The sequence below is a fragment of the Ixodes scapularis genome, unplaced genomic scaffold, assembly GCF_016920785.2.
Source record: "Ixodes scapularis isolate PalLabHiFi unplaced genomic scaffold, ASM1692078v2 PGA_scaffold6__148_contigs__length_123643588, whole genome shotgun sequence".
Taxonomy (NCBI): domain Eukaryota; kingdom Metazoa; phylum Arthropoda; class Arachnida; order Ixodida; family Ixodidae; genus Ixodes; species Ixodes scapularis.
Genome location: NW_024609881.1, coordinates 102415410 through 102435546, shown reverse-complemented (window position 1 = coordinate 102435546; position 20137 = coordinate 102415410). Strand labels below are relative to the sequence as shown.

Genomic DNA, 20137 nt, shown 5'->3' with positions numbered 1-20137 from the left:
GGGGCTAATCATAACAATAAGTCGGCCAATTAACGAAAATGTGTTAATTAACTTTATAATTAATGAAGATAGACATATGGTTTCGATTATAAACTTCTTCAGCGTCATCGAAAAGCAATAAATTAGTAATTTTCAGAAAGACTTTGAGCGCGTGAGAAGCGTAGTAGTGCACTAAAGCGCGATCCAAACCAACGCTTCTTTTTGCGGCTGTAGGTCGTGCGGCTGCGGATGTGACGTATTTTCGTGACGTCGCGCCGCTTCTTCGCTCCTTCCGGGCGCGCACAAGAAAGTTGGATCATTTCAACTTCTTTCTCAACGCGCACAAAAACGCGCGGTGACGTATAGGGCGCTCCTGTGGCCCGGCCAATCGGTGGAGGGCAAGCTAGTTCCGGCTCCGCGTTTCTCGCCGTCTGGCTGCCCTCTCCTCCCCCCCTTCTATTCTCTTCCAACATGACAACGCGATCTCTCTCTCTCTCTTTTTCTCGCCGTCTGGCCGGCCAGTCTGTCGCAGTTGCACTTTGCTTGTGCGCTCGTGCCTGCGTGCGCGCTCGCCCAAAGTTTCGCCCGTCCAAACCAAAGCGCACGGTTCTGACTCAGAAAGCGCGCCCGGAAACAGCAAAAACGCCACGAAATGCGTCACATCCGCAGCCGCACGACCTACAGGCGCAAAAAGAAGCGTTGGTTTGGATCGCGCTTAAAGCTACCACTCGTGGAACAGGTACAAAGCTAGCGGTTGCGGTAAGGCGCCCGCGCGATTTTTCCGTCTCTTATCTAGCCCCAGCCTTGTACCTGCTCCACGAGTGGTAAAGTTGCTACAATACTACAATACTACAATACAATACTACAATAATACTCAAAGTCTTTCTGAAGATGACTGATTTTGTGGTTTTCGATGATGCTGAGCAAGTTTCTAATTGGAGCCATATGTCTATTTTATTAATTAAAAATTAATTAACGAAATTTAATTATTTAACCGGCTGATCGTTACAATTAGCCCCTTATAATATGTCCCCCTTCCTGTATAACTCACCTTCACAAGCGGCATAAGTGCAACTTTCACGGCTTTATTTAAACAAATCTGTTAAGCTTAAAAAAACCCTGTATATATATGGGTGTTTTCATCTCATATCGTGACGGCAAAAAGGGTAAAATTTTTAATTTCGCTGAAAAAATATATGTTATGCCGTCGTCTCTAAAAACCCAATAGCCACAAACCGCAAGTTCGTCAGATTTTTCGTTCTCGACTTACGAATTTTAAAACAGGCCGCGGCGAAAAGCAGTGTTTTTCACACCCGTCGTGGGTCCGATGTTTCGCTCGATCTCCCGCCGTGGATTTTCAGTCCACTTTATATTAACTTTTTTCAAGCACTCTGTGAGCACATCTAATAGGTTCCAATACCATGAAATAATTTTAGGTGTTATGCTTTTCTTCTGTAAAAATGTCAAAAACGCCCCATCGGTTAATTGTTGACGAACTTTGGCAATTAAATTCTGGCGATCTACCTGGGTTACATTAATGTTTTTTTATGGCTATAGAGAGCCCAAAACACGATATTTATATATATTGTCACGAATGACAATTGATGAGGTAATGATAACTGAATAAACTAAACGTTTAATGGGGCGAACTTGTGCCCAAAACAAAAAGGAAAGAGAAAAAAACAGCAGAGCGTCGCGTGCGTCGTCGTCGGCGAAACCGCAGGATCGAGCGCTGGGGCAAGACCACCGTGGGCAAGACTGACTCGACAAGGTTGCGGGCGGCCTCTTATCTAGAGAGAGTCACTATCTCGAAGATTCGGCGAAGAAGGCTCGAACGTCGCGCGCTCGGAGCGAGATTGAACACGCACTTTCTAGAACAACAAAAGCAGGAATACATGATAGAAGTTATGTCCGGAGCAAGAATAAACGAGAACCTTCTAGAAGTTCATAACCCTGCGCGCGGCAATATGAATCAGCTGTTTAAAATATCCTTTGCGGGACGTTTCTGTTCATGTTATGCAAAAACCAAAAAGTTCCAATTTTGAAATCGATTTTCTCGAAAAACCCATTTTTAAATTTTTTTTATTTTTGTTAAAATGTAGATATGATAGTTGTCTACTCGAAAAGAAAGTCGAGAAGGTGTGTATTTTGTTTTTATGTTCTATATTCAAGCCTCAATATCGGAAAAAAGACGTCTTCGTTTTGCAAGAGCTAAGTCAGACATAGCAACCCGTGCGTTTCTATGAATTGTGAAAAAGTTTTCTTCAATTTTTGTCTGCGTTTTGTAATCAATTATAAAATCATTTCGTGGTATTTAATATTTAGTTATGTTTTAATAAGAGGGGGAAACCACGAGAAACATATCTAATCAAATCAGCAGGGCTAGTAGGCCTTCAACATCGAAGAGGCACAGACGTTGTATTGTTTCCATTTATAAAACCTTCACTGTAAACTAGCATGACTAGCTATTAGCTGTCGTATTACTGAGACATAGAAAGTCACCAGTTCATTTTATATACAATTCTTGCCGAAACCAAACGCTAGGGTTTGTTCACCGCACATCGCACAGATCGCCAGGGAATGGCCTTTAACTTCCGTAATACAGAAAAGTGATGACACAGAAACGGTTCGAAACACACGGAGGGATTGCCAGGGAGAGGGGTAGGGAATAAAAATAAATGAATAAGAATAAAATTACTCAACTCCGATCATAACTAAAATGGCGTTAAACAAATAAGAGATTTAAGTTCGAGCGGTGGCAATGCGATAGGTCCACTCCTGGTGGAGAGTCAGATGAAAAAGTCGACGACACGTAAAGGTGAAAAAAAAAAAAAAAATTAAACAAGACGGAAGACCTCAGCCGCCACACGGCAAGAACAAAAACCTACACCTCCGGGCATTCCATAAAGGGGGCACAACCAAATGCGTGCGAACATGGCTCTTTACAGCACCGTCAGGCCGCTACGCCATGACGAAATAAACCCAACAACTAAACAATGGTAACAAACAGTTAGTCGGAAAACATTAAAAAAAAAAAAAAAAAACGTTCAGCAGAATTACACCCGAGAAACGAAGTTCAGCGGAACAAAGAAACATACACGAAATAAAAAAAAAAATGTCTTAACTGACCGACGCCCAGTCTAGTCCCACGACACTGAAGCCTGGCAGGATTACGGCGTCCAGATGATGCTCGAATCTATTCTTCAATCTGTTCTGCACAGTCACGACGGCTGTGCGGAACAGTGGTTGTGCGGAACAAAGTGAAGAATAGATTCGAGCAGCGATGGCGCGTGAAGGTAAACAAGACGTAACATGCCTCGAGCTTCATATCGAGAGAGGAGCATTTCGAGGTAGTTACTGGGCACGTTAAGTCGGCGCTCCTTTACTCCTACTCTGATGCTCCGAGTTTCATACTCCGAGCGCAGCAACTAAACGGCGCATAGCGTACAAGAGCGCGACACACCGAGGCTGCGTTCCAAACCTACTCGAATGGATCTGAGTTACCCTGGCGGATTATGTCACGTAACAACAAAAATAGAGCAACGCTATACGCGGGTAGGTTTTCGATAACCACCTTTACCCTAGAGTTTGATCGAGTAAGTTTTGGAACACGGCCAGAAACTATCAACGAGCCACACGAGCTCCTTCCGATTGTGAATACGGGTGGTAGAAGCCGAAAATATTTCGAAGATAAACAATTAGGCCCGTGTGGAGCAGCAGACTCTAAAGCAGAAGAGACTGCGACGTTATCAAGTTTCTACGAACGTTTTAATATTCCTGAAAGGTTTGAAGACTGGTTTCGTGCACATATCTGGAAGGTTACCCTGGCCGATCTATTTATTGACCATGCATGCTGTTACGATTGAAATTAAAGACAACATTCTTGAACCCGCTCGTCGACGCAGGAAACCCCCAAATTTGTCAGAGATTCCCTGGTTCCGTCGGTTCCGTCTCGCAGTGAAACGGAAGCCACGCCAATACCGGCACACCGTCGTTCGATAGCACGTCAATTTGTTTTTAGGCGGTATGCGTGAACTAACCTTTCCCGCAACGCTAACTGGTGTTTCGGCTTTCCAATCTAAGTATCCTTATTCGCTGCGGCTGGGCTAAGCATTCTAAGCAGGGCAGCGGTTCGACTCTCTTTTCATCACAACTGTTCTGTCGCCGAGCTATCGGCACCTCGTTCGATAGATCACTTCGTTTTCAGGCAAAACGCACGACCTCCCCCCCCCCCCCCCCCCCCCCGAAACAGCCGCCACTCGGCAGGGCAAACACTGGCCGGCGGCGCCCAAGGGATACCAAGAGGCACCGCCCCCCCCGGCCCTGGGAGGGGGGGGGGGGGGGTGGGCTGGATTGGAGGGTCTGGTCTGCCCCCCCACTCAAAAACAAGTTGGTACGCCACTGAGAATTCTATCGCAGCTTGCTGGAGGCTATTATTGAGACGATGTAAAGCAGTGATAACCAGGGAGTTGTCGTTGAACTTCAATGTTTTCGCCACTTAATGCAACATGAATTCGCCTGTGCACAACATATTTCCCTCATTAATCCGCGATTTTGTCTTTTCGTGATCTTGGCAGGGAGTGTTCCGGGCGCTTGATAAGTGGTGCAAAACGTATGGTGACGTATTTGGGTAAGACACGTTTTGATTGATGTTACCTAATATCTTTATCTTCAACTGGTGAATCTGAATATACAAGTAACTGTTTTTTTTAATGTTCTTTAAAGCCAAGTCCCTGCGAAATACCCGACGGAAGCAATTCTTTCTAACTAGTAGAATATATGACCTATATTAACGTTTATGACCCCTGTAGGAGAGCAAAGGTTTTTTTATAAAATTCAAATGAAAGTCTCAATGAATTTTCATGTTATTTTACTATCGGAAATAAAACCACTCGGTATTTTTTTCAGCCATTTGGCTATTTTTTTAAGTGAATAGAAGACTGTGTTCATTGTCTAATGACAAGTTCATACGAATTTTAAACAACCGTATCAAGAAATAAAGTCCCCTGGCTGAAATAAGCGTAATATTAAGTGATGCTTAAACACTAAAGGCAGCTTGAGCTGCATGAGGACTCTAAATAACTTTTTTTTTTTTTTCAGATTTTACAATGGTGATGTGCCAGTGATAGTTGTGAAGGACCTCGATTTCTTGCAGTACGTCTTCGTCAAGAGCTCGTCAAATTTCACAGACCGTGGAGTGAGTATTTTCGTAGCGCTATTGTATTGCTGATGGCGGATACACAAATTAATATTCTGGGACCTATTTCCATGAATGTCACGTAAGCGGGATGGCTTTGTATGAGTCGTTTCTTAAGACGCTGACCTAAGTGTCGACTCACAGGTGACCATTCGATCGGACGAGATTCATCCATACCTCAGTCAGTGTCTGGTTCATGCCAAGGGCACACATTGGAAGAGCACGCGTCAGTGCGTTTCCTCCGGTTTCACAAGCTCCAAAATCAAGCAGGTGACTATTAAAAGCATTGTCTCCGACATTTTAAGAAGCTTGGGGGGTGACGACATTAGAGCTTCTTTATATCGCTCCACTGCCGATGATGTTGTGTTTCTAATGTTGTCCGTACAATACATTTTACCGGAGGACCCTATTCAGTACCATTTTCTACAAAGCGGTTTTATACCCTGAGGTCCCAATTACTAGAGACACCTTTTGATGATGATGGTAAGAATAACGGCTGGTTCATACACTTGCGACTGCTCACGACGGCGTGCCTTAAATTCCGAACCACATAGGGCGTATTCTCGAAACATTTACTGGCGTTTCGGTGGACGTAATCCCGACGTGCAGCGGTCATTGCGCCGAGCGCTTCCTCGACGCCCCAAGGTCGGCATAAATATGCGCGTATCTGGGGATCCGATTGGGAGAGATCTGGGCGCTTCGGCGTAATTCGGCGTGGCGTATCCGAAAGTGTACGATGCAGTGACAGCCAATCAGCTAAGAAGTTGACATATGGAAGTTGCTCGAGAGTTGGCTTGTTTATACACCAATTCGTATTTACAAACAAACCGGAGCGCCCCTAGCGGACGCCACTGACGCGCGCATGCGCGATGGCACAAGAAGCTTGCCGTCACCCATAAACAAACCACTGAAATGGAATGACGTCCGCGTCGGTGTGAGTCCCCGTGCTCTTTTTCGCATCGGATTTGTTGATTCTACGTCTTTCTGGCAATGTCTGACTACTTGAGCGGCCTCAGCGAAATCAACGAGGCTCATTACACCGCAAAACTTCGCATGAATAACGTAACATGAGGCGATTCATTCCGCGTGGACGCCGCAGAATGGACGCTAAAGCCTGATTCACTTGGTGAGGTTCTGATAGCTATTTTCAGTCATGACGTCGCTCGAGCTGCAAATGTCTGCTGCAAAGTAGCTTCGATGTCGATGTCGATACTGAAAATCGCAAGCAGAATCGGACCGAGTGAATCAGGCATAACAAGTCGGTGATGTCTACCGGTAACAATTATCAACATCTCCTTAAATCTACTGTTTACACCGCGCCTATTTACCCGAAGCAACCTTCAGACTTAAAACGCGTTTTGAGGTCTGCACTTCTAAGCGCAATTACCGGGTCAACGTTTGGTCTACGGGCCGCTGTCTCGTTTGAACGAGCAGACGACAAGCAGAAACGTTTGAGAGAAGAGACGACAGCTCGAACGACGAGGCGGCCGTTTGAACGTGGTGACGCACTGAACGTAGTCCGCAGGTGGTCCGTGCAACTTGACAGTTTCCCCGCGTTCATATTGGAACAAAATAAATAAATCTGACGACCACAAGTATCCGTGAATTCAATCCAAAGTGCTTTCCGCCCAAGTAGTCGTGGTCCGACGGCGTCTGTTTCTTTTTGTTTTTTTTTAAAGGCCCTTGTTTACGTTCTCGGACAAACCGAGGAGGCAGGAAACGAATGAAAACTGACCTTCAAACCTTTCCCGACTCTTTTGATAAAGCCCCAGTCGCGGCGTTTCGACGAGAATACAGGTTTGTGTCCGGTTTCTTCCGAAGTAAAACAGGAATGCACGTCCGCCATGGCGGCTTCCTCCCAAAGCCCCAGACCGGAAGTACGCTCGACGCGCCACCACCGCGCCGTGACGTAAAAGAGATGAGTTTGTGTATAGCTATGCGGCCGGCTCGCTGGCTTGACTCAGGAGCCAAAATATGAGCTCGCTTGTCGAGCGCGAGGGCTTATCGGCGAAATTTTCGGAAACACTGTATCTCTTCCGAACCAGCGATGCACGACTTAGGCTGAAGAAACAACCATCTATGTTGCGTAAGATATAAAAAAAAAAAAATTATAAAAGGAAGGTTTCGTGCAGAGTTTGCAGCCGTCCTCCTGCAGGGACTTGTGGACCACTTGGCGATTGCAATAATTGCAACGATCATTTTTGGATAAGGTTTTGCGAATCAGATCTTCGTGGTTGATTAACAATCAGTTATTTACCACCCCTTACGGAGTGGAATATTATAATAGCCGATGTACATTTTGCCTCGTTTCATGAAAAACGCGAGTCGGACTACGCTGCAGAAAACGCTGATGAGACGTCAACGAAATGCGCATTGTGCAGTTTGGCGACCTCTTCCCTCCTGTTGAAAACGCGCACCCGCCAAATACGGTGATTACGTCCGCTGAAACGCACGTAAATATGTTGAGAATATGTCCTATGTTGTTGGGCCTTAAGACCTTTTAAAATCTCTTGCGACGAAAGGTCACACTGGCGACATTCGCCGGGGAGGTGTGTAACATTCGTAGTTACAGTATATATCATTGGGATAAAAACAAAAACCCTCGTCAATGTTATAAACGATTACATTCAAGAAATTGTATGAAAACTTCATTTTGCAGCTACCAGAAAAAGTTCGCCCTGCAGAAATTCAGTTCCAGGAACACCTCATAGATGGGGCTAGCGTTCCAGTGTGTTTTCTTGTCGTAAGAGATCTCCAGAACTCGGTCTCAAGCAAACGCAAGTGTGTGACCAAGCATTAATGGATTCATCATCTAGTCATGGAGATTTTATGCTAGAGGCTGTGGGATTCACAGACGTCATTGGTAAACAAGGTATTGTTTTTTCAACAACGCAAGATGATGGGCCACATCGCACAAATGTGTGATGTGTTCATGGATGTCCTCGGCGAGGATGCTGACAACGGCAGAGAGGTTCATATGGTCAGCAAGTTCCAGGGGCTCACGATGGATTACCTCGGCCGAGCAGCTTTCGGAATTGACACGAGTTTCCAGCGTAATCTGAACCACCCATTCCTCATCACTGCCAAAGAGGCCGCACATGGGCTCATGACCGGCCCGGTTCACATGTTGGCTCGTAAGTTTCGGCATTTTGTTTCTGTTTCCCTGAAGAAAAAACGTTTCATTTGTCCATCATAATCACACAAAACAAAGAAGCGGAATAGATGTTTTCCAATGATCGTGCTGTAAATACTGTTTCACACGTTCGAGCATTCGGCATTGTGATTCCGGAACCAAAAAATATATCGAGTCAGTGGTTTAATTTACTACTAATATCACATTAAAGATAAGCAAAGAGCGGAGATAAAACTTAACTTACCATGCCGGAGTTCCATCGGCGGCCTTCGGTTTATGTTTACATTTTAAAGGATTAAATACAAATTTTCTAACAGAAACTCCTGCGTTTTAAAGTCAGCAGATCATGGAGGTGATCACGAAGCTGCTGGATGCGACATGCCCCCACCAGAGGGGAAGCCGGGGGAGACTTCCGGTTAAAGAGAAACACCCCCAACGATGACCAACATCAAAAGACGCTATTAAACAGACTTCGGCACATTTGAAGGCTTTTGAGCGGACTTTGGCGCCCTTGGGGGCGTTTCCACCAACCGCGATTTCTACTTCCGGCTTTACTTTCATTTTATTGTTTGGCTGGTTTGAGGCGGTATTTCACCTACTCTTATTCCCATAGGAATAAGAGGAGCGGATAAACATGATTTCCGTCGCGTCATTCGCCCAGATCTTCAGGAAAGTACAGCCTAGACAATCCTACACTCTTAGGATACTGGAGGGGCAATTGACTTCCCGCAAACCTCTTGGGTGAGACAATGTCTGTACTTTCCTGAAGAGCTGGGCGAATGACGAGACGAAAATCATGTTTATCCGCTACTCTTATTAACATGATTTTCGTCTGGTCATTCACCCAGCTATTCAGGAAAGTACAGCCATTGTCTCACCCAAGAGTTTTGCGGGAAGGCAATTGCTCCTCCAGTGTCCTAAGAGTGTAGGATTAGGAATAAGAGGAGCGGATAAACATGATTTCCGTCTTGTCATTCGCCCAGCTCTTCAGGAAAGTACAGCCATTGTCTCACCCAAGCGCTTTGCGGGAAGCCAATTGCTCCTCCAGTGTCCTAAGAGTGTAGGATTGTCTAGGCTGTACTTTCCTGAAGAGCTGGGCGAACGACGAGACGAAAATCCTGTTTATCCGCTACTCTTATTCACATGAGTTTCGTCTCGTCATTCGCCATTGTCTCACACAAGTGTTTTGCGGGAAGGCAATTGCTCCTCCAGTGTCCTAAGAGTGTAGCATTGTCTAGAAGGTTGAAGTCCCACCCAAAAGAAAAGTAATTTCTTCATTGGTACATGCCTTTCTCGAGCAATAGGGGTGCTTATATATAAAATGGAATGTCTCAAGGGGGTTCACGTTTAACTGTGGTAATTGACACAAAAAAAATACGTGGAGACTCCATAGCACCTTATTGTGACTATACCGAGTGTGCACGATTTTAATTAGCCGAGAAGAGCAACGAAAAACGCATGGCGAAGATGAAGCGCCAACAAAACAAGTCACGCCCTCAGTCTATCCAGTTGTCAGTGATCAGAGTCAGCATGTGTGTTTATTATAAACAATCTGCATGGTACTAAATAGACTGAGCGAAGTTGTGTTTATTGAGCATTCGCTATTTATTCCTTTTCCTTCATCGATGAACGTTTTTATACACTATGGCGACGTATGCTAGAAAGTGAAACCAATTACACTTTTCTCACAGTGTTTAGATATCTGGGGCGCCGTGTTCATTAATTTTGCAACGGGCAATATTTCTAATGGCACTCGTCTTTTTCGATTGAAACCAATACCCTAATTCGCCCAAGCGAACTCGTAAGATATTCTACCAGCCAACCTTCTGAAATGCTGGTTATGCCTCTAACAAATTCGTACATCGTCAAAGTTTTCCCGTAGTTTATTTTGCTTTGTTTATTCTATTTCGTTACAGAGTGCACGACTTCGTTTGGAAATTTGGCTACTCCGCTGCTATGGCTGAATTGGATTTTCGGGTCATTTCCAGTTCGAAAGTTTGCCGAACACGCGGCAAAGGTCATTCGCCTGCGGAAAAACAACCCTGAAGTGCGTTAATCACACTCCATGTTTTAAAACAACAGCTTGGTTGTTTGGGTCTGACAGCATCACTTCACAATATCTCGTGAAGTCATGGTGTCATGTGACATCACAGTGCCACGTGATATCCTAGTTTCATTCACTTCACAGCGTAACGTGACATTACTGTGCCACACGATGTAGCAACGTGCGTTAATTGGGCTAGTTGCTTCATAGTTTCGAAAAAATAAGGCGCAGAAAACAAGGACCATGATGAAGTAAGACAACAATTGCGTAGTCTTACTTCGTCTTGGTCCTCTTTGTTTCCGACGCACATTTTTTTGAAGTGACGTGATTCTGTCACATGGCGTCACAAAGTTAAGGGCGTAAGAATGCTAAGTGACATCACTATGTAAGGTGACGCTACAGTGTCACCCAATGCCGTGTCACCATTTTCCCGCTAAATTTAACGAGAAATCAATTTCGATAAAAGCCTATAGAGAGTGCTCTTTGTTTAAATATTATTAAACGCTATTGCCCCTTCATAATACACATATAAATGCGCAAGCCAGGCGAATTTCACGTGCCAGATTATATGGTGTCGCGTAAGCCTCCAAACAACATAGCGGATAATTTGCAGAATTTTTACAATGCTTGCAATGCTTACAATGCTCAAACCAGAGTTAACAGAAAATGTCCCAACATATGAAGGCTTCATTCTAGACGTATAAAAGAGCAAGACCTTTGAAAATATCAGTTGCTTGCTCACAACCGAGCGTACATGTACCTCGCCTTTCCTTTTTTCATCTACAGCTACGAAGAAATGACATACTTCAAAACCTTATTGACGCAGAGTATGAGGAACTTCCGACGACTCCAAAGACGGTTTCTGAACAAACGAAGACCACTGGGACTCTAGGTATACAAAACGTTCCCGAGGTTTCTTTTTCCAAAGGTCCCTTTCTGTGCAAAACGATCGTTCGACACTGAGACTCGCAGACGATGGCAGCTCTGAGCCGCGGTGGAAGTCAATGTACTGTAGACCCTTCTGCTGTTTACAAACACGAACCGCTGCTTGCGTCCCAAGAATTTTCCGGTCGCTCCATCTTTGCAAGCCTTTCGAGCTTGCTTATGTCACCAGTGCTAGAAAGTATAAATACTGCACAGAAAACAAATCTGGAGATTTAACGAGGGCCTTTGGCTGTACAACTTAAAATCTTGGAAGAGACAAGTTTTACGATAATATTCGAAATATCTGAACGAATATTCCGCTTCTTGGGTCCTTGGGCGTTCACCCGGACAATTGGTGGTTCAATGTTTCATTGACTTTTCAAGCAGTGGTGTTTAGGGGGTCTTTGTTTATTATTTTTATGAACCGCAAGTTCTCCCGAACGTCACAGTGCCCTATTTACTGGGAGAGTTTGGCCAATGGGTGGAGCCTGTCGCTCGCTAAAACAAGCGGACTTTACGATAACACAAAATGAAGGATTCTGCTCTTGGCCACTCCACTTTCGTGCGCTAATCCTAATGCGAGGTTAGTAGTTGTTTTATGAACACAATTCCTTGTACTATAATTTTTTTGCTAGGCATGTAATTGGTCATTATATTCAAGTACTGGCCATCCTTTACTGATCTCCAAAAACATAACTTACAAAATAGCTTAATTTCTTCTGGTTTTAAATAAAATTAGGCTTTCTCAAACAAAAAAAAAATATTCTGGCGATTGAGCTCAAGGGCTCGCAGCTGCTCTCCTAGATGGCACCCGTCACGGCACTCTATTTTAGCGGTGGTCATTTTTAGACCTAATATAGAAAGTATTAAAAATTCATTTTTCACAAAAGAGGAGTAAGTGTAAGCTCTTATAATTTTAGGAGATCGTAGCAGATAAGTAAGTTTGAGCTTCTGACTACGTGTGCAGCGTCAAAACATATACGTTAGCGGTAAACACTTTTCCAACCAGGAAGAGGCAAGGTGCCACCTCCTGGTTGCCTTACCTCCAGCTGTGGTTGTGGACTGTCGGTATCTTCAAAAGAGCGCCAAACTCTACCAGTGCAAAGGGCTCTGAGACGTCACATACAGATGTACCGCCTGGTGGCGTTTACCATAAAAAGGGTCTATAGACATTGACGGCTTAAGACATCGAAGGCGCGACCTATGATGTTCACACTTATCGCATTTGATTCGTCCTATGGTTTTAACGGAAAATGTGAGAATCGCATTCACTGCGGACAAATAATGAGGTGTTCGGAACTAGCAACACCTTGTACTTCTTAGGTTGGCAGTGACTATGCAAGCAGATATTTTCACCGATATTTTACTAAGTGCAGGGTGTGCTTAATAACGTTAATGACTCTTCCTTCGTTATTAGTCCTTTCGCCTTCTTATCACCTAACGCCATAATCACAGTGATTGTGCAGTGATAATAAGAAGTTTGGGTGTCATATCATGCCTGCGTCTTTTTGTTGTTCCTTGATGACTACTAGTCTAAAGCCACTGGTCTAACAGTTCTTAGTTTTTTGAGATGGCATCCCAAGTAGCAACGTGGTTGGAACCCAAAATTAGTTTTTTTTTTCGTCTGGCCATTTGGGCACCCCTGGAGGCCCAAAAAGTCGATATGGTACAACAAAACTTGCGCCTCTTTGGCCATTATAGGGGTATTTTAACCATACATATTGCCCAGAAGTTTAGGTTCACTGCTTGGGAGTTTGGACGTCACCTAACTTCCCAGGGCCACAGTTTTTTTTTTTTTGTAAAACATGAAGTGGGAGTTAAGTTTTCTTTGATTTTCATCAGCTATGTATCCCTATTGAAAAATCTCCTTTTTATAAAAAAATATCTGTGTTCAATAATCACCTGTGAATCATGCAAGATACAAAGGAACATATAAGAACCATATAAGCGCGGTATAAGGACTACATAAGATATACAAGAACATATAAGAACCATATAGGGGAACTTGTAAGAAGTTTCCTAAAAGTCTCTTATATGATTCTTATATGTTCTTATATATCTCATATAGTTTTATATAGTTCTTATATGATTCTTATATGTTCTCATATATCTTGTATGATTCGTAGTGCTTATTGGACAGAAGAAAGTTCTCATACAGATAGTTTTTCACTAGGAATATGGGCATTAATTGCCAAACACGTGCCGAAGTTAAGATTCACAGCTCGGTCGTTGAGTCGTCACCGGGCATTTTAGACCTCGGTTTCCTAAAATATTTAAGAATTAGGCTTGAGAAATGTAGATCAGTTGTGACATGGCATTTTAGGTTCATGTCTGGCATTTTAACAATTATGTGACGAGCAAGAAAAAAAAACAGACTTGCCATATCATTTTCCAGTTAGGGCCGAAGAAAAAGATTTTGCCCATCATTAACGTCCTGTAGGGAAACCTAGCTAAATTCAAGTTAGGCCCTTAGGATTACCGAACGTGGGCCAAGTCAGGCCTTTTTTTCCGTGGTGCTTGGGATTGTCACAATACTTAAGGCGGAAGGTGCGCGAACTTGGTTATGAAGAGGCGTTCTGGCATGTAGGGCAAAATCCGCGAAGAAAAGCATTTATACGGGGTGAGTGAGGCCTCAAGGACCAGCACATTTTGCACACCTCACCATATTAGAATTCCAAACATAAACGCTAAAGACTGGGCTCGTGAACGCCATTGCGCAAGAAGTTGTATCTAAATATTTTAGAGCTCATCCAGTGAATCATGAAGGCTTCAAGTAATCTCCTTGCTCATGCTGTACATTGGAATCGCTAACTCGAGATCTAAAAAAAAAAATATTTTTGAAGTTTTTTTGAGGCGACATATGGGGCAGAATATTCAGTATCGGGCGTTTAGTTGTCGGGTTCCGTTCCGACGATGGTAAAGCGTCCGAGTTCTGAAACGCGCGACTCATTTACGAGCTTGAATAAACAGCCTAAACCATTAATGGGCACCCCGGACGTATTTTGAAGGCCATATTTGAATCATTAATGTTTTGCGCTGCCACCAATTTTAGAAGAATTAAGAATGCAACCTGTTCCAGGCAGTGACAAGATAAGGAGACTACGTTTTGAAGAAGTGGTGATGAACACGACCCTTCTATTCCTCGCCGGGTGAGGCTACACAGCTTTTAGCCAGCAAGGTCGGACTGTTCAATTTGGGACGTCACTTAAACAAGGCCAACATGGTGCAAAGATTAATATCAAGTGCTGTGCCAGCGTTGAAATATGACTCTTTATCTCACTGACTGAACATGACTCTCAGCCGAACAATGACGCAGCACTGGTTTGTAATTAGTGCCGCGCGTTGGTCTTCTTTTGGTGAGGTCATAAATTTATCAAAACAGCTCTATATATGTAGGATGTGTTAAATTTTTTTTTCTGAATTGTATTGCTGGTTTCTTGAGAACCTCAATGTCCCAATTTGAAAACATTCATGGTTGTCTTTAATATATTATCTTATTTTTTGTTTATTGTGAGGACTCGTTGCTAGTTATAGGTGTCACATTTTAATGTAAACAGTAACTTTGACACAGGATATGCATATATACGTTTTGTTTTTGCACAGTTCTTCTAGAAAGCAGCACACACCTTGAAGCATGTGGTAGTAGATTGACACAGTGAAGATACAAGTGAAGCTGCTCAATTCAATTCGCAAAGACAATGTTGCCTTAAAGGGGCAGTGCAACGATGTTGGGTAGGAATGTTTTACATTCAACACAAGCTTGGTACTACAGGGAGCCATGTTTACTCGCGCACAGTGCCGCTGATCAAGTAGCTTCTTTGTCTCCACGTAATTTCAAAGAAAAAACTGGTTGTTTTTTCTCAGTCTCTCTTTCGCAAACGTTGGTGGCGAAGCTTTGGAGATTGTATTGTTGGTGTTGTGAAAAATTCTATCCTCAGGATTTCATCATAAAGCGGTGCTTTACCCGAGTTGAGAATATTAAGATACGGCTCATTTAGTGGTCAGAGGCACTACGTAAGCATTCAATAAATGGCAGTGAAAATCAAAGCCTCACCTTGATTCGGGTAGTGGCTCCTACCCAATCCCAACTATGACGGGATTAGCCGAACTTTAACATTCTGTGGATTTCAGCGTGTGCCCTCTAGTTTGTTAACCCAGTTGCTGACTATGATATACATCGGAATTATAATCGGCTTCAGGTCGCATGACCGCTTCTTCTGCCTGAGAGTTGAGGGGGTGAACTTGCTCGTTTTTCTTTAATTTGTTTCCGCGACTTCCATTGAATGGAGAGAAACACGGGCCTGTTTCTTGGGTTATAAATGCCCAGAAATAATATAGGGCGGTATTTACTTAAACTACACACATTGTTGCACCGTCTCTTTAATACATAACAGATTTTTGAGTTGGTGGGTGTCAAATCCAACTAGGACAAGCAAAAAATTACCTTTCTGCCAGAAGTACGTTTCCCTAAAATGTCCACGTGGTTTCTCTGCTGCTTTTAAATATTTGCTGCACAAAGGTTGTGAACAGTGATTCAATCATAAGTAGTTAGGAGATGAAATGTCTTAACATTAAGATTGTTTTCACAGAAAAATCCTTTTGAATGTGCTCTAATAAAGTAAAATTCATCTAGGTTTGAAACGACTGCGACTGCACTATGCTACGTCACGTACGCACTCGCAAAATACCCGGGTGTTCAGGAGAGAGTTAGAAACGAGGTGAATGAGGCACTCCACGGCTCGGTAAGCTTAAATAGTTCAATAAAAAACTCACTCCGGGAAAAAACAAAACAAAAAAACAGTGGCATTTGCACCTACAGCTTTTGTGTAGATGAAACAGCTGGGCGTGTGTAGCTATGGAATGTTACGTTTTAAATTCAGAGAGGTGGCCGTTGTCATCTGTCGTCGAGAACACCCCTCGAGAGAGCTGTTCGGTCAGGGATGTTGGCTTGGTGGGGAGCGGTGGGAACATGAGAGCAGGTTATTCCAAGGTCGCGATGGTTTAGGCAGGAGAGAAGTCGGAAAAGTCAAACTGATGCCACCTAAATTGGCCTTGTTGGCGCTGTCGCCGATCGCCGCTCTATTTGACGTGGATTTCGCCTGCATACGGTGAACCGCAAGCGATGATAGCGCTTTCTCATTGCCTCTTGACTGCGTGTAAACGCAAGCGTGTGTACAAACTTGTAACAAACGCGCTGCATCCGCCCGCCGCAATTGAACGCACTGCGCTCAAACGCGACTGTGTGTATGCGCCTTCTGTTTCTGCATTTCCCCTGTTGTCTCAAGACAGACGAGGAAGGAGCAGGCGATAAACCGACCAGTACAGAAATGATATATGAGCCTCATCAAGAAGGAGGAGAGTAAGGTATCATAAATAACCGTCCGTTTGGGCCTGCTTACGACCGATTGTGCAGCTGCGCACCCGGTCGTAAGCAACCAAAATATGACGGCTATATAAAATCTCATTTGCCCAATTCTTGATATGGCGATACATGTCATTTCCGTACAGGGACCATTCGAGAAAGCCGCGGTGACGCGTGCCAGGAAGGCGGATAATAAACGTGAATATCGCGGCGTTTGTCAAAAAAATAAAGTTTTGAATATGACCATGTTTGATTAACCTGAGACCGGGGTAGAACAGAGACACCAAAGCGTAGAAGAGACAGAAAATAGACAGACGACCCCCATATAAAGTTCTTCACATCTCTACTCCAGTCTCAGGTTCACCCAACATCGTTAATATTCACCAGCTCGCCTGCATCCTTATGCTATTTATTTTTTTATATCACGGCTTGATTGACAGATAGATCAGCACATGTTTTCAGTCGCGAATGCCGCATTAACGTCGAACGCTATTTGCAATAGGTTCCGGCCCGAATTTTCGATAAGATAATGCGGCTACAAACGATCTTCCCCAATTCCGACTTTACGTCTAATACTTCGCCTTTTCGGGTTGAAATTGAGTGGAAAACGTTGCAGGCAGCCTCAAATGTTCAATGGAACAATCGAGAATATGTATTTTTCCCATAAGAGCTGTCGTTTAGAGGTACGATCATTGTCTCTAATAGTCTAAGAAACGCAAGCCGTGACGTTTTCACTTAAATATTTGCTTAGCTATTCACTTTTCAGCCTTCCCTGTAAGTTTATCCGGCAACCTCATTAGCTGAAGAGTGCTCATAGTATTCTCAAACCTCGCCGCGCACTGAGATTCTTAATATCTCAGTAGTTATAGGAGACGCATATGGAAAACCTGCTTTGCGCAGGCGGATATCCTCTCAGTCGTCGGTTACTAACATATATCCTTCTGTTCGTTTCAGGGATGTCTTGATTATGAGGCCGTGACACAGAAACTGAAGTACCTCGGACAGGTTGTGAATGAGGCGCTGCGGCTTTGGCCGCCTATACTCACGTGAGCGTACATTAAGCACTTCGCTCTCATCGGCGCAGGAATCACAATTTGGAAAAATACTTTAGTTCATTTGGGGCGCGTTTTATCGGCATAATATTAGCAGCGCTTTTTAGGACTGAATGGAGAGTCTCCTCTTTTTTAAGATATTTGGAGAGTCCACTTTCCCAGGAAGGACTTGGGAGAGCCAACTGCTGCATCCTTCGAAAGAAAGTTCGGCAAATGAGGATGCATAAAATAGGTTCAGACCTTAAAAGCGCAGTCTATACCGTCACGCTTAGCATAGCGGTTTACCGGGACAAGTGCCAGACAGCAGAACGTCTTTCAACTTGCTAATTACATCAGCACTACCGGTGAAAAATTATTATGGTCTGACAAGATGTTTCCAATCACTCAATCTTCATTTTCCATCTCGTATCTCCAGATTTAGCACAAGGCAGGCGACAGAAGACTTCGAGTACAAGGGCATCAAGTACAGGGCCGGCACTTGCATCATGTCCCCCACCCTTCAGATCCACAGGGACGCGAGATTCTTCGCCGATCCCACGAAGTTTGACCCAGACAGGTAAATACACCGTACTAATCCCCGAACATAAAGCATTTTAGCAAACTACCTAATGTAAACTCAACACAGTTATATCGATAAAAAACAACCAAATCCATGGGAAATAAAAAAAATATATTGGGGGGGGGGGGGGATGGCGGGACGCAGGTTATGTCCCCCTTGTTTAGTTATTCTTTGGTTTTATTGCACCCTGTTTGAAAATCTTGATGATGCAAAGATGATGGAAAAAGTGTCATACAAGCGTACCCGTAATTTGGGACACCCTATACGAGCAAAAGTCGGTTCCAGCATAGTGGATTAATGCGGAACGTTAAAGGCAGACGGAACGATACAAGCGTGTCGTATTAAGGGACATCCTATACCAGCGTAGTGGATTATGACGAAACCATGAAGGCGCACGGAACCATACAAGCATAACATATTATGGGAATCCTATACCAGCGAAAAGGCGATACCACCATGGTGGAACCGTATGGCTCCATCCTTATGGCATCACCTTTTCACTGTTATGCAGGACGATGTTTTTAAGCTTTACATGTTTGTTTAAAAAGTTCATAAAAGCTACAGTTATGCGGTTTGCGCAGCTGAGTCATATGGCCAGGGGTACGTAGTATGGGGGCCTATTTGTAACGATCAGTTTGATAATTAAAGACAATTTGTTAATTAAATTTTTAATTAGTGAAATGAACAGATGTGTTCAATTAGAAACTTGATGAGAGTCATCGAAAACCACTAAATCCACTCGTTCTAGAAGGTTACAACGCAGGGGTAGCATTTTACGCGTTCTGTAAAAATGCTTCATTTGGATGCGTTTCTAGGTTTCGGTTTCTTATCGCAGCTCATCTCTTCGCCCACGGTCCTGTTGCCGAGGGGCTTAGACGCGAAACACACGTGAGCCATGCTTCCCTCCATCCTACGAGGGAGGCCAGGGGGTGGCTTCTCACTGCGGCCAGCGTGCAGCAGGATTGCAGGCGCAAATATGCGCTCTGATAAGAAACCGAAGTCTGGAAACACGCCCAAATTGAGTATTTTTTTAGAACACCGTAAAATGCTGCTCCTGTCTTATATATCTTTATAAAAAGAGATAGCTTATTTGTTCTTCGACGAGGCATAGCAAGTTTCTAATTGGTACCATGGGTCTATTTTCACGAAACATACCCAGGATTTTGGGACAGGAGCGCGCCGACACTACTTGCGCCATCTATCGGCAGCGGTGGCGGGACGGCCCGTAACTCAATGGGACGAACTAGATATATTTTATTTCACGAAACTCTAAGCGGTGCATTATATTGCTCTTAGCGCACTTTTTTAATAGACACCTTTTCTGTTCATTGTGCTAAATTTAAGGACTGTATGTCTAAGATAAATAGAGCCAACTGGCAATCGGAAAAAAATGCATTATACGTATGGGAGTACACACTAAACATTTTCACGCCCTTATTGGTGTAAATGGCATGGGTCACAACTCACCCCCTTATTGGTGTACAAAAACGCCCTAGAAAAATTGTGTTATTTCTCACACCCTCAAAAACCGGTGTAATCCCTTACACCCTACACAGAAAGGAGTGGTTCTGCTCTACACCTATTTATTAGGGTGTGATGGCAGCAGTACACCCTACCAAAAACGTGTACTGCAGCTAGAAGAGCATGGTGGGTAAACCCCGAGACTAGTGACAAAAAAATTGGGAAAACACAATACTGCCTCAAAATGTCTTGAGACGTGTTGTGTTGTCCCGATTTTTTGTCCTAGTCTTGGGTTTTTTTCACTATGATCCTTCACCAGCTCGCCTGCGCAGTAACTCTCACTTCATTCAGCTACAAGAAGTCATACTAAATGTGTAACACAGCACTTCATCAAAAAGTATTTACGGAGAAATGATTGCTAACAAA

The 20137-nt window shown here is 43.8% G+C and overlaps 1 protein-coding gene across 1 annotated transcript in view; it reads left to right on the top strand.

The window, feature by feature from the left end:
- The window catches only part of LOC8024930 (cytochrome P450 3A14), a 96965-nt gene that overhangs the window by 63240 nt on the left and 13588 nt on the right, over positions 1-20137 (top strand). Inside the window, exons 4-12 of the mRNA XM_040221238.1 lie at positions 5080-5176; positions 5321-5446; positions 8073-8310; positions 10226-10356; positions 11140-11245; positions 14357-14426; positions 15911-16019; positions 17594-17685; positions 18107-18247. Of these exons, the coding sequence (XP_040077172.1) occupies positions 5080-5176; positions 5321-5446; positions 8073-8310; positions 10226-10356; positions 11140-11245; positions 14357-14426; positions 15911-16019; positions 17594-17685; positions 18107-18247 (1110 nt within the window). The remainder of the gene's footprint in view (positions 1-5079; positions 5177-5320; positions 5447-8072; positions 8311-10225; positions 10357-11139; positions 11246-14356; positions 14427-15910; positions 16020-17593; positions 17686-18106; positions 18248-20137) is intronic.